Genomic DNA, 12,631 nt, shown 5'->3' with positions numbered 1-12,631 from the left:
TTCGCGTCCGAGTGCGTCGGTAAACTCCTTCAAACTCGTTAGCGATTTCTCTGACGGTCGGCGAACGACTTGTCTCAGAGTCGTCGGAACTAGGACCTGAGGCTTTCCCTCTGTTGATCACATTGATAGTGACCTCGGGATATTCGGTCTCTGGTGACTTCTTCCTGTGAGAACGTCGTCGTTGGTTGGGCAAAGCAACGTTCGTAAATTGGTCGAACACCAACAGTTTGGCCGCATATGAGCAGCATTGACATCCCGAGAGGACCGTAGGAATCAGCCGTTCACATTGGAATGAACGAATGATTTGTTGCATCGGTCTTTCTCTCGATATGAACTCACTCAAATCTATTGTGAAGATTCGAGGAGAATTGCTCACTGATCGTGAGGTTTGAATTGGAACCCCCAGTCCATGATTGGACAGGACTGGCTCTTGGGGAACATGGATCTGGTTGAGATGCCTTGAATCCATGGACTTTTGACATCCGCCCCTCAATCATTCCATGATTGGACAGGACTGGCTCTTGGGGAACATGGATCTGGTTGAGATGCCTTGAATCCATGGACTTTTGACATCCGCCCCTCAATCTAGTCGCGCTACGCAGAGTATTCGGGGGTCTCGCTGCCCGGTCAGCGAGCCGGGGGTCCAGGGGGCGGCGCGCCCCTGGCCAGGGGGTCCGGGGGGGATGGAATACCCCCCGGCGGGGTTCGGGGCAGCGCCCCGAAGCTCCACGATATATACCAGGCTCTGTATTGGATTTCGTCAACTGAACGCATGCCTGAGCTTCAGGTTTTGCTGATGAAACGCATATTTGAGAGTTGCGTTTATTTTGTGGAACGCACCCCTGAGGGTTGCGTTCATTTTGTGGAATGCGCCCCTGAGGGTTGCGTTCAGTCTTCTTCACACAGAGCCTATGTTTGGGCTCATAGACGCGAGACTTGCATTCTGAAACAGAAACGCAGGGCATAGGGTCGCGTTTAGGCTCACAAACACGAAGCTCATGTTGACTTGAGGATCGGCATTCTCGGAGATGTGCTTGTCGTAAGGATCTCCTCCTCCGTCGAACGACGTTCTTCTTAGCCTGCTTCAAGGCCTTGGCAGCAACACCTTCAACTCGGTGGACGAGTTTGGCCGAAGCTGAGCCCACTCCATCGGGGGAGGGGCTGTCCGAGCAATCTTCCTTAGGCGGTTCGGCTGTAATTGGAGCAGTTGGAGCTTTAGTCTCTTTGAAGACTTTATGGATCTTGCGAGGAGATAGCCTCCTCAAACTTGGCTTGATCAAACTCTACCACGAGAGTTTCGACGGTTGTTCCAGTGAGATGAACGTCGGATTGCGCCACCACTTCTTCGTCAGAGAAGCTTTTCCCCAGCGGAGTCGCCATCTTTTGTTTGTGGGAAAATTTATAGTAAAAAGACAATGAAGGAAAATTTGATTTGTATTCCTTTAATCTCAGTTACAATTGGATTTCCTGATTACAAAAGAGAGGAGAATGATCTGGATTCTCCCCTTTGTTTAATTCTGGGTTCTTCACGGTGGCGATGAGATGCCTCCCTCGAATGCTCGCGTCGAGTTTGCTTCTCGTTGACGATCCGATGTCTTGTTTCACTGGAATGTGGTCTTCTCCTCACGATTTGATGTTGTGGAGAACTTGCGTGGCAAGTTTTAGAACTCTGAATGAGTTTGTTTGATCTTAACCGTAATTGGTTAGACAAGCCAAAGATCTCTTCTCTTCTGTTAAGGAGAAGGATCCAAAAGCCAGCCCGAGATCTCTTCTTTTTTGCCCAAAAAAGAAGGATCTCAACTAAGTTGATTTCTTAGTTATTTATAGGGGATTAAGGGGTGTAACCGCCCCCTTAATTCGCTCCTAAGTGGGGCTAATGGGATGTAACCACCCCTTAAATCACTCCTGAGTGGAGTTGTGATCCCCTCAGATCGTGAGAAATGGTTTTGAAACTGTTCAGCTCGTGTTTGAACGAGTCAAACGCAAAATCCGCGTTCTGGCGTGAATTCTGCATTCAAACGCAGTGTCTGGAAGCTCGGACGCAGCGATTGGAAGCTCGGACGCAGCGCAGCTGCGTTTGGCAGCGCTTGGAGCTGTGTTGAGCAGCAGATGGCAGCTGCGTTGAGCAGCAGATGGCAGCTGCGTTTGGCAGCGCTTGGAGCTGTGTTGAGCAGCAGATGGCAGCTGCGTTTGGCAGCGCTTGGAGCTGCGTTGAGCTGCGTTTGGTAGCTTGGAAGCTGCGTTTGGCAGCAGATGGCAGCTGCGTTTGAGCTGCGTTTGCAGCTTTTGGAGCTATGTTTGCGCTGCATTCATGGCTATGAACACGGTGCGTCTTGATGCTGGTGTGCGGGGAGGGCTTCCGCAGTTTGATTTGAAGAGACCGTCGATTTGTAGTCTCTTTCTGTTGAAGCATTGCAAAGATCGTCATTTTGTAATCTTTGCTTTAGCTCTCTGATATGTGAGAGTCGTCAGATTGTAACTCCCGATGTTGATTATGAAGGCTGTTTGATTAGAGCTTCCATCAGTTGTCGTGAAGGTCGTCAGATTGTAACCTTTAGCGATCTACGTAAAAGTCTTCAAATTGTAGCCATCTGGAAGTCGTCAGATTGTAACTTCCATCATCGGTGTTTTGATGGGGATCAGCTATCTATTGTGATTTTTAGACAGCCTACAGTAGTATTATTATAATCAAACCTAAAACCAATAACTCCAGATACATACCAGGATAAGATGCGGGCATCTTTACCTCTCTCTGCAGCATCGTTATGGGATTATATTACAGATGTCTACAAATGCGTCCACTGAGATGGGCATGATTGCCTGTTACTTACCTGGACGTATATTCCCACTCTTGTCAGCTTGCTCGCTTCCGTGGGTCTCAGGGAACAAGCGGGTATGGTGCCTCTTCTGCACAACCACAAAGGTGACACACGGCTGATTGTCTTTATGCAGAGATTGACAAGCCTGGTTATTACATGCACAAACAGATGTAAATATAATCTGTTAATGGAAAAACTTAGTGGAAATTGTCAGCCGTTCACCATGCATCTTAGTTTCAGGTGAAATATACACAAACAGTAAACTAAATGAAAACATTTACCTTTCTTATTGCATCCACTTCATGCAGAAGAACTTGGCTAAACTGTGTTTCACTGACGCCGTCCCTGCACATGTAAATAGGATAATTTTAGGGGTTCAGTGCAGTAGACATGACATGCTAAAAGAATGCATTTGTGACATGAATCAAACCTGTAAAATATAATTCTTTGGGGTAGCTCTCTTGTAGCACTATTGAAAGAAAGAAGCAGGTCTCTGCAGGAAAGCAGAGGAAGGAAAACGTAAAGCTTGAAGATCTAAACATGCACTTTCAACAACATTCCAATATCAAGCAATCTAATGATGTACCCTAAGAAAAACAAAAAGAAAAAAAGGAAAAGAAAAGAAAACAAGAAAATTTTACCTAATCATGCCACCTGGGCCACCTTGTGTGGTTGTATAAAGATCTTCTATCATCTCCTGCCTATGTGGTTGGGATGAAATAAGGGCTTTGTACTTCGTCACTTCAGGCCAATCCATTGATGCAACAACCTAACATATCATGAAAAAAATGCGCAAGTTAAAAGGACAGACGTGTGAATATGTGATCTAACTCTCACCAAATCACAACATCCAAAAGAACAATAGCAATGATGTTACGAAGGAACCAGAGTTCTATGAAAAATCCGCTACCTAAAGATCATTATAAAACTTGAAATTGATCTTAACATTTGAGAAATCAAGAGTATGTATGCAAAAGATAAACGCAAACACCTTGATAACACAAAATATGAATACGTATATGTTTAGAAAAACACAATTCAAAGAGTAAGTATAATATAACATGATTGACAAGAGACTGACGGCAGCTATGGATGGAGATGCGCCATCTCCTGCCGTGGGATGTGTGACATCAGCCCCAAAAATGATGGTTGGTACATCGGTTACTATAGGAATTTTCTTACTAAAAGCATCTGACAGAACAGTGTTACGACCTCCGACCTGTTCAAGAATCATGCAGGCAAATTAAAAAGGCCATCCATGATCAAACTGGAAGCTTAAGAACACAGAAACACAGACCTTCACATTAATTTTCAAAGCCACATTTTCCAGATATTGTGGCTTGCTCGCCTGAACATGCTTAGATAAGCAACATTGTGATATGAGCCCGAGTTCAGTTTCACAAACACGCTTGATTGTACCTATGAAAAACATATAGAGCCAATGAATATAGAGTTGCCACAATAAAAATTAACCTTAACGTAGAAAAGAATTAGTTATACATACCATAAGACCCCCTTTCATCTGGAAGAATGATAAGTAGCAACTGCAGGGTTCCTCCTCCCAAAGCAGTAGTTGCTTGAGCATGCACAGTTCTTAGAGCTGCCTCCACGTTATTAGCATGTTCATGGAGGTCATTGATTACTGAGTTAGGTGCAATAGACTAGAAATACATAGCAAAATGAGCAAAACACAAACATGAATAGTAATCGAGTCAATAAAGAAACAATAGACTAGAAATACATAGCAAAATGAGCAAAACACAAACATGAATAGTAATCGAGTCAATAAAGAAAGAAAGAATCGTGCAGTACCATTCCAAGTTGCAAAACACAAACATGAATAGTAATCGAGTCAATAAAGAAAGAAAGAATCGTGCAGTACCATTCCAAGTTTAGTACAGGTATTAAACAGACTACTGTAGAAGTGTTTTACTGCAGCATCACGATAAAGATTGTGGGAAAAATTAACGCATGCCCAACTATCAATTGTTCCACCATTAAACATTTTCTGAAAAAAGAAATAATGATAAAGTCATTCTTCAACAAAGAATTCGTTGAACAAAGATACTGCTCAGGGGGAAATAAAGTTACTACTGCATTGTACATAGAAAAGACAACAAAAACAAAAGAATTTAAATGCTAGAAATTAATATTTTCATGACAAAAGAATTTAAATGCTAGAAATTAATATTTTCATGATAGGAGAATGGATTTTAATATACAATATTAACCATCTAGTAACCGAAAAACGACTTTCACCTGGTACTTAAAAAAGCAAAGAAGTCTTCTACATTTATTAACCATCCCCAAAACAAAAGAACAAATATCACTGGTTCTAAATAATGAGGAGACTTTTACCTTATCGATCATGTTCCACGCGCCCTTTCTTGGATTGCATGTCATATGTCTTCCACTTCCAGAACCATGATACAGGAGCTGAACATGCAATAAAAAAGAAAAACTGACAATCTAATATTTTTACCTTGCTATCCAACAAAGCAATTGCAGATCAAATAACTACCATTGGTGGACGAAGGACTCTCGCTTCAACAGAGGTCAGCTGCTTGGCCACCTTGATGCCAAACTCCTGTGCATATTCATCATCTTCATAGTTGTTCTCCATGACTATCTGCAGTAGCAATCAGGCCATTCACAATCATCAAAGTGTACAAAACTGACTAAACTATTCATAAATAAGATAAATTTCAATATTTTGATGAAGAACAAAGAATAAAAACATCCCAGCACCCCACTACAATCAAAGTATCTGACCTTCCTTATACTCTCCTCTCTTTCGCGTGGGCGTTGACAAGTTGCTCTCAGTATTTCAGTAACCTGCTTCTCCTTCAATTTCTTCAAAAATCTCTGACCTTCCACAATTTTACAGACCTAGAACAATAAATAGATAAGCAGAAAGTTTAATCAGAACTCAACACAACATAGCATTGACAGCCATCAGTAAGAGTAAATAACATTGTATTGCTAGATAACAGTTAAAGTAAACCACCATTGGCAGGTGCGTTGGGTTACTGCCACTGCCAGACTGTAAGCAAGGCCATGTAAGATAGCCAAGTTTGCAGTGATACTTCTCCTGAAAATACTGCACCACTCGCTTTTTGTTTCCCTTGTCATCCACAGGAAACCTAACAATATCGACGAGCAGACTATCAAAAAACATACAAGAGCAAACGAGCAACTAACTTGAGTAGACAAGTCATAAACATTATGTAGAAAACATGAGGACAGAAAGTATACAACTTAAGATAAATATATATCTAGAGAGAAGACAGGAAGTGTTACATCAATTGGGCTAAAGGCTCATTTGATAGACCATTAATCTTGTAGCGTCTGCTCGTATCCCTATGAGTGACTCCAACGCGAATCCCTCGTAGGGCTTTTGTCAACTGTGGATTTGACATAAAAAATATGAATTAAAAATATATATATCCTACATAAACAAGTTTTAACCTAGAGATATTAAGAGAGAAGCATTAAATTCCAATGACAATGAAAATAAAAGGTATTAATCATCAAGGTGAGTAGCAGATACAAAACATACAGCAATACGCTGTTTCTCTGTCAAGGTACGCGGTGTATCTCGGATGTTTAGGTACTCCTTAGCAAAGGCTATAACTGGAATAGACTGGTAAAAATAAGTGGCAGAGGTATCTGCAGATTAAAGCATGTCACAAACTACATTAATTGCAATCAGAAAAGGAGGGAAGTAGGACCAATTTGAGCTAAAGTCCCACGTGTTACCTATGTTTAAGGAGAGCCCCATCTGTGTAGGACGAAGCGACTGATAGTATCCTCTCCAACATTCCAATCCACCGCCAATATCTTTTGTTGCCCCTAAATTCTTTGAGAAAAAAGATCTCGCTACTGTGACATACCTGAGGAAAAGAACAAGATAAACGGTGGTTAAACATAAGCATAGCAAACTATCAACCAGATGTGACATACCTGAGGAAAAGAACAAGATAAACGGTGGTTAAACATAAGCATAGCAAACTATCAACCAGAGCTATGATTTATGGTCACAACATCATTACTAACGGTGGTTAAACATAAGCATAGCAAACTATCAACCAGAGCTATGATTTATGGTCACAACATCATTACCTTTGTGAGGGTGACTCCCTAAGAACAATGTCCAGCACTTGTATTGTTTCTTGTGGGGCATCAAACTGCCTCCCATGAAGGAACTGCTGCAGATGATGCAGATCAGCATGTCCGGCATACTTGATGGTAACACCAAATTCCTTGTCGACACTGAGCATCAAACGTCAAGCATAAGCATAACAAGAAAAACTGCAGTGCTAACAGCACTAAGCAACACGACATAGGTGTTCGCTCACCGCTCCTTTTCAGCTAATTTAATCTTAAACTGCTGAGATGTAAAGGGCAAAGCTCCAGCAGTGTAAAGAGATTTCCTGCCATCATAGGCTGGTGTTAGGCGTTCTAGATGGGAGTCCTTGTAAATTTTTACAAGCTCACTAATAATCTTCCTACAAACAGCCCTTGAATTCACTTCTGGTGTTATGGCAACCTGCTCCAGCCAAAGAAATAAGATATATAGCAATAAAATGAGCTAATTAAATACACCTTATCTGCAGTTTATAATGCAGTGTCCCAACAAAAGAACCGAGAGCATAGGACTGCAAATGACGCTGAGAAACAAATACGTGACTAAAGTTTAAAAATGGAATACATATTATACTCTATTCTTTCAAACACCTTTAACACATAAAAAATTCTGAAACTAATTAGCAAAACAAGACATATTATAGCTCCATTCCGTCATAAGAACTATCACAATTATGAAAATAAATTGGCGAACCATTTAAGCTGTGTCAGGAGAGCCCAACTTTTTTATTTCTTTTTAACCATGTGGACGAAGCGTAGAAAAGGTTGTGCATGCTCTCATAAACAACACCAGCATCTCCAAAATTCTGAATCTATTTGCTAACAATAGAAAGATTTTAGGTCAATTTTTTCATCTGTACCATCACAGTAATCAAAATAAACTTGTTATAAACATTTAAATATGTAAAGAAACTGGTTTCTTTTAAAGGTGCAAAGGGAGGAAGGGGAAAATGTGTTAAGAAGCACAATAAATTAACTTCAAGTTCCTAGAGCAATCTTAGAAAACTCGATATCTTCTTTAGACTTTTTACCTTACTTACACATCCTCTTACACAACTTAAGCTTGCAGAACTAACTAGACTCCAAAATGGTTTTAAGTCCCATAAATCATAATTATATACAGTTGGCACAGAATGATAACATGTATCACATACTACTGAATAGAAACATTTGATCTTAACTATAATAAACATTAATTCCACTTATTGGCTTTTCATGTTATACTGGTTTAAAATCCAATCGTCGTCCCTTTAAAAGTAGTAATCATATTTTCAAAAAGCTGCAATTTGAATGAGTTCAATGACAAGACATAAAGTTTCAAGATATACAAATTGAATGAATTCAATGACAAGGCATAAAGTTTCAAGATATATATGAAAAAAAGACATTGCTGGGAAAATACCAAATAGTAGGTGCATGATAACTGGATCTACAACTTCACCAAAAAGAATCCCTAAAATTTAACACAATAAAGAACAAATCTAAGCAAACAACGTAACTATGAGATTTCACAATAAAATATCAAACAATCCACAGCAAATTTGCAACGCTTAGAAGAATAAAGAAGATAAGGTTAACAACATTAAGTATATTAAACTAAGAACCCAAAAGTAATCTACATAAAAATAGAACAAATCCTACAGACAGAATCTACTGTAAGGTTCATTTATCTTTAAACTAACCTAAGTAAGATACATGCACCAATTAGTGGGAGATGCCAAAACAAAATACCACATAACCCACAACGACTTAACACTCATAAGAATAGAAAAGATAAAGATTAACAACAGGAGCACTGGATTAAACTAGATCTAGAACTTAAACCCAGAATTACAACTTAACCACAAAACCCAATAAAATCTGCACAAATGAACTAGCGGTTAAAAGAAGATAAATGCGATGAGACTAAGGACACCAGCACACATTAAATCAGATCCAGAACAAAGCCCAGAAGGCCCTACAAGATCTACACGAGAACTGAACAAAAAATAACCATCCAAAAATGGATGTACAACCTAGCACCCAAATATCAGAGCTAAAACAGAGAGAAAAGTGATGCCCTGTGCTATCAACTTGAAGAAGAAGGAAGTAAAGGGTTAGAAGAAAAGCTCACATCATAGTGATGAAGATCGCGGTCCGCGACCTGGACGAGGAAGTGATTTGCCCGAACGATGCACCTCTTCCCCTCCATCCGACTGATCCGGATCCTCAACGCCTTCGACTCGTCTTGTGAGAGTCGCTAGTTGAAGGATCCATCCCGGCAGGAGTCGCAAGAGCCACGACAGGTGCGATCTGGAGGCCGTGAGAGAATCGAAAGCTCGGAGGCGGACCAAAGCGCTCGCCTCCGGAACCTTCCCACGCATCCGCCGCGCCGCCTCGGACCCCCGCCGCCCGCCGCCGCGGTTGAAGGTCACGCTCCACGGCCGCCAACCTCCTCCTCGTCCGCGGGCGGCCTCATCAGCGCGCTCTTTCCTCGGGAAGCCATTAGAGTTTCAAAAGATTTTTGTGCGATAGAATGGGGAGGCAGAGAGAGGATCCCCCCCCCCCCCCCCCCACCCCCCCCTTTTTCTTTTATATACAAAAGAGAGCGAAAGAGAATGGGGGGCAAATAAGTTGGCAGCTAGAAGCCGAGTGGTCAAGACCTTAAATAGAGAGGACGCCATGAGACGGATCGGCCACGGGAATCCTACAGTGACCGAGAACTGTGACCCGCGGGGCCTACCGGTCAGAAATGAGAAATCGCACTCGGGTTCCCACTCGCTGAGTGAGCGAGAGTCGTAACGGCCGGATGCCTTCGCGACGACCCCACTCTTGTTCGTGCACTGGGGGAAATTTGGCGCGTGAAGGAGAATGACAACAATGCCCTCGACTTTTCCGCGTAAGTACGATCGTACCATCGTTCTTAGCTTGGAGGATAAGGAAACTCCGAACGGGAATATGGAGGGAGAGGGAGGGGTTTGGGCGGTGAGCTTACTGCTTTTTACCGTTTCTGTGCAATTCCAAAGCTGATGCGGAAAGGCTCGTGTCCCGTCAAACCGTCAAATGCAGAAACGGGATTGGAGATGGGTCAGTTGGTTATCACATGTGACGTGTATCATCATTATTAGAAGAGCTAAAATATCAAATTGGTATATTTACACGAATGCGTTTGCAAGTTTGGTATTTTAAAAAACTCCTGCTACAACAAGCCATTAATTCTCATCTTTTTTTGTCAATAAGATCATATTTCTTAAAATTCCGGCAGGAAAATTTATCCTACCCCTTTAACTCCCAAAATTATTAAATCTATACCCTCTCCTCCTCCCAAAAATATGCATCCCCTCCCTCTCCCTCTCCTCCTCCTCCTCCTCCTCCGGCGACAACAGGGCTCAATGAGCACTCCTTCAATGATCAGCCCCTTTGTAGGGTAAAAATCCTGATTTTCCCGAAATGGGGGATTTTGTTTGTATTTATAAGAAAGCTTATTACAAACTAAATCAATCTGAATTACAACAGAAGCAGAGGGAAGGCCCTCTTTGTTTTTTGGGGACTTTAGGTGGCTATAGGATGCTTCGCTCGATGCTCGTGTCGAGTCTGCTTCCCTTGGACCGTTTGATCGAGGTTGCTGGAGAGCTTCAGTACGCAGTAGAAGCTCAGAGCAATGGAGTTCGAGTCTGCTTAGTTCGCCGGCGGTCGGAGCTCGGAACTAGGCAGGGGCGCTGCACTGCAAAGATTATGCAGAGAGCTTATGGCTCAACCAGCTGATCTAACTATGAACGGATTGCTCAATAGCTAGAACAGTTGAGTCCCCTCTTCTTGACTTGGAAGAAGAGTTGAACTGAGCTTGAACCTTTGTGGCTCGAAGAAGTTCTGAATTGTTTCAGTTTCTTGAACTTCTGAACTTCCGAACCCCTTCTTCGTGGCTGGAAGAAGTCCTTAAGTAACGGAGAGACAGCGTGGTTGTTCCTGGAATTACGGGATGCGACCATATCTTCTTCGGAGACGTCTAGCTGCTCCTCGATACCATGAATGGTCATTCGAGGGATTGTGCTTTATGTCGTATCACCTAAAAATGGGAAGGCTCATCCTTGTATATGAGGCAATGGTCGTCCAGCATTTCGAGGGGACTTGACCGGTATTAATGAACCGCATTTATGAGTCCACGGATCGATGAGGCGTTCTGTCCGATCATTCGTACTGTACGCGACCGTCCGGCGTGCTTTGAGTACGGTGTCTTCTACTTTCCGGTTAGGAAAGGTGGCGAAGTAGGTGTACAGTACTCGAGTGGGTCTAGCCAACTTGCCGAGCGCCGGCGGATCCAGCTCCTGACTTGGACAGCTGAGGTGAGTCGCATTTATGAATGCTCAGGTTGACTCGACACCTGTCCAGTCCTTCGTGCTGTGCGTACTGTGGGCGGCCGTTTGACGGTCTTGGGTCCGTGCTAGAGAATTGAGCGTGTGAGCTCCCCTTACAGGCGGATTTCTTGCAAGTCCACGGAGGTATTTTTTACCGTCTACAAGACCCCCTTCAAAGTTTTCAGACCTAAACTGGCTTGCGTGTGGTCTGGAATACTTTGAATGAAGAAATCGTTGGCGAAGCAAGTGCTTTCGACTTCTTTTAGGATTTTTAGCAAACCCTCAGCTATCAACGGGTTTGATGTGCATTTACCGATTACCGTTTGCATCGGGCTAGCCATACTATTCCCCTCAGTATGATGAGTTGCTGAACAGTTTCTCTTAGGCTTAATGCTAAGATTTTTGTTCTAACCCTTAGCCGTTTGAGGCGTGGGTTTTAACCGTTTAAGCGAGGTCATTCTATTGGCTTTGTTTGTAATTTTACCTTTAGTGGCGAGTGAATCGTCCAGGCGGAATTCATCTCTGGGTTTCGTGCGACTCGTGGGGTTATGCCCAGTATTCGCAGGCGAAACCCTTCCTTTTCGAGGCGGGCCCAGATCTGACGGGGGATGAGCCACGTGTCTGCCGATAGGGCTTTGTGCTTCCCAGCTAAGGCGCCGCGGTCTCATCGGGTCGTGGCGATCGTGACTTGACAACACGATTTCTGGGTGTTTCGCCCCACAACGCATCGTGGCCGTGGTTTTCGAACTCAACCGTCGGATGTAACCGCCAACCTCGGTTCCTTCGATATACCGAGGGAGATCTGGGCCGTCGAATTCGATCGTGGCCACGTTCCCTGTCCGTTAGGGTTTTCGCCTTTCGAGGGCAGTTAAGGCCATGTGGACAATTCCGCCCTTCTAAAACCAGCCGTTTTCCTCTTTTGGGCGTTACCGTGCTCTCAAATCTCGAAAGGAACCTCTACGGAAAGAATTCCCGCTTCACCCTACAATGGCTCCGAAACCTAAGGGACGCAAAGTGAGGGGAGCAGGCCCCGGACGTTACTCCGACCGTCTCTCTGCCGGCATGCCTGCCGGTGCTCTGGAGTCGCGCCCAGGTACGTTGTTGGACGATCTCTTGTAGGTCTTAGGCGTCGGATTTAGGGAGATGAGCGTTGCTCATCATGCTTGGTAATTTCCCCAATTTGGGGCAAAGTTTGCCCTATTTGCCCTTAGAGGACGATTATTGTCTCCGTGGGCGAGTCTTCTAGCGGGAAGGAGGCGAACTCACTTTCTGATAGGCGAGTTCGGCCCTTTCCTGTTAGAAGGGAGCGTTGTCTGTATGGATAGACCTCAT

The 12,631-nt window shown here is 43.4% G+C and overlaps 1 protein-coding gene across 5 annotated transcripts in view; it reads right to left on the bottom strand.

The window, feature by feature from the left end:
• LOC109831765 (protein argonaute MEL1-like) overlaps positions 1-9,161 on the bottom strand; it is a 26,556-nt gene extending 17,395 nt beyond the window's left edge. For 3 of the 5 annotated variants that reach the window (XR_002244548.1, XM_020399172.1, XM_020399173.1), the window contains exons 1-18: positions 9,079-9,161; positions 7,178-7,368; positions 6,942-7,091; positions 6,579-6,712; positions 6,379-6,488; positions 6,120-6,223; positions 5,827-5,962; positions 5,592-5,708; positions 5,341-5,448; positions 5,178-5,255; positions 4,702-4,827; positions 4,324-4,480; positions 4,117-4,238; positions 3,901-4,038; positions 3,461-3,588; positions 3,250-3,312; positions 3,101-3,164; positions 2,832-2,964 (exon numbers count right to left, since the gene is read on the bottom strand). Coding sequence is in view for 4 of the 5 variants with exons in the window: in XM_020399172.1 (XP_020254761.1) it covers positions 2,832-2,964; positions 3,101-3,164; positions 3,250-3,312; positions 3,461-3,588; positions 3,901-4,038; positions 4,117-4,238; positions 4,324-4,480; positions 4,702-4,827; positions 5,178-5,255; positions 5,341-5,448; positions 5,592-5,708; positions 5,827-5,962; positions 6,120-6,223; positions 6,379-6,488; positions 6,579-6,712; positions 6,942-7,091; positions 7,178-7,368; positions 9,079-9,156 (2,137 nt within the window). In the remaining variant the exon portion in view is untranslated. The remainder of the gene's footprint in view (positions 1-2,831; positions 2,965-3,100; positions 3,165-3,249; positions 3,313-3,460; positions 3,589-3,900; positions 4,039-4,116; positions 4,239-4,323; positions 4,481-4,701; positions 4,828-5,177; positions 5,256-5,340; positions 5,449-5,591; positions 5,709-5,826; positions 5,963-6,119; positions 6,224-6,378; positions 6,489-6,578; positions 6,713-6,941; positions 7,092-7,177; positions 7,369-9,078) is intronic. The other 2 variants (XM_020399174.1, XM_020399175.1) reach the window with 2 other exon arrangements.

The sequence above is a fragment of the Asparagus officinalis genome, chromosome 2 (assembly GCF_001876935.1).
Source record: "Asparagus officinalis chromosome 2, Aspof.V1, whole genome shotgun sequence".
Lineage (NCBI taxonomy): Eukaryota > Viridiplantae > Streptophyta > Magnoliopsida > Asparagales > Asparagaceae > Asparagus > Asparagus officinalis.
Note: the sequence above shows the minus strand (reverse complement) of the source record. Positions and strands in the feature narration are given on the sequence as shown.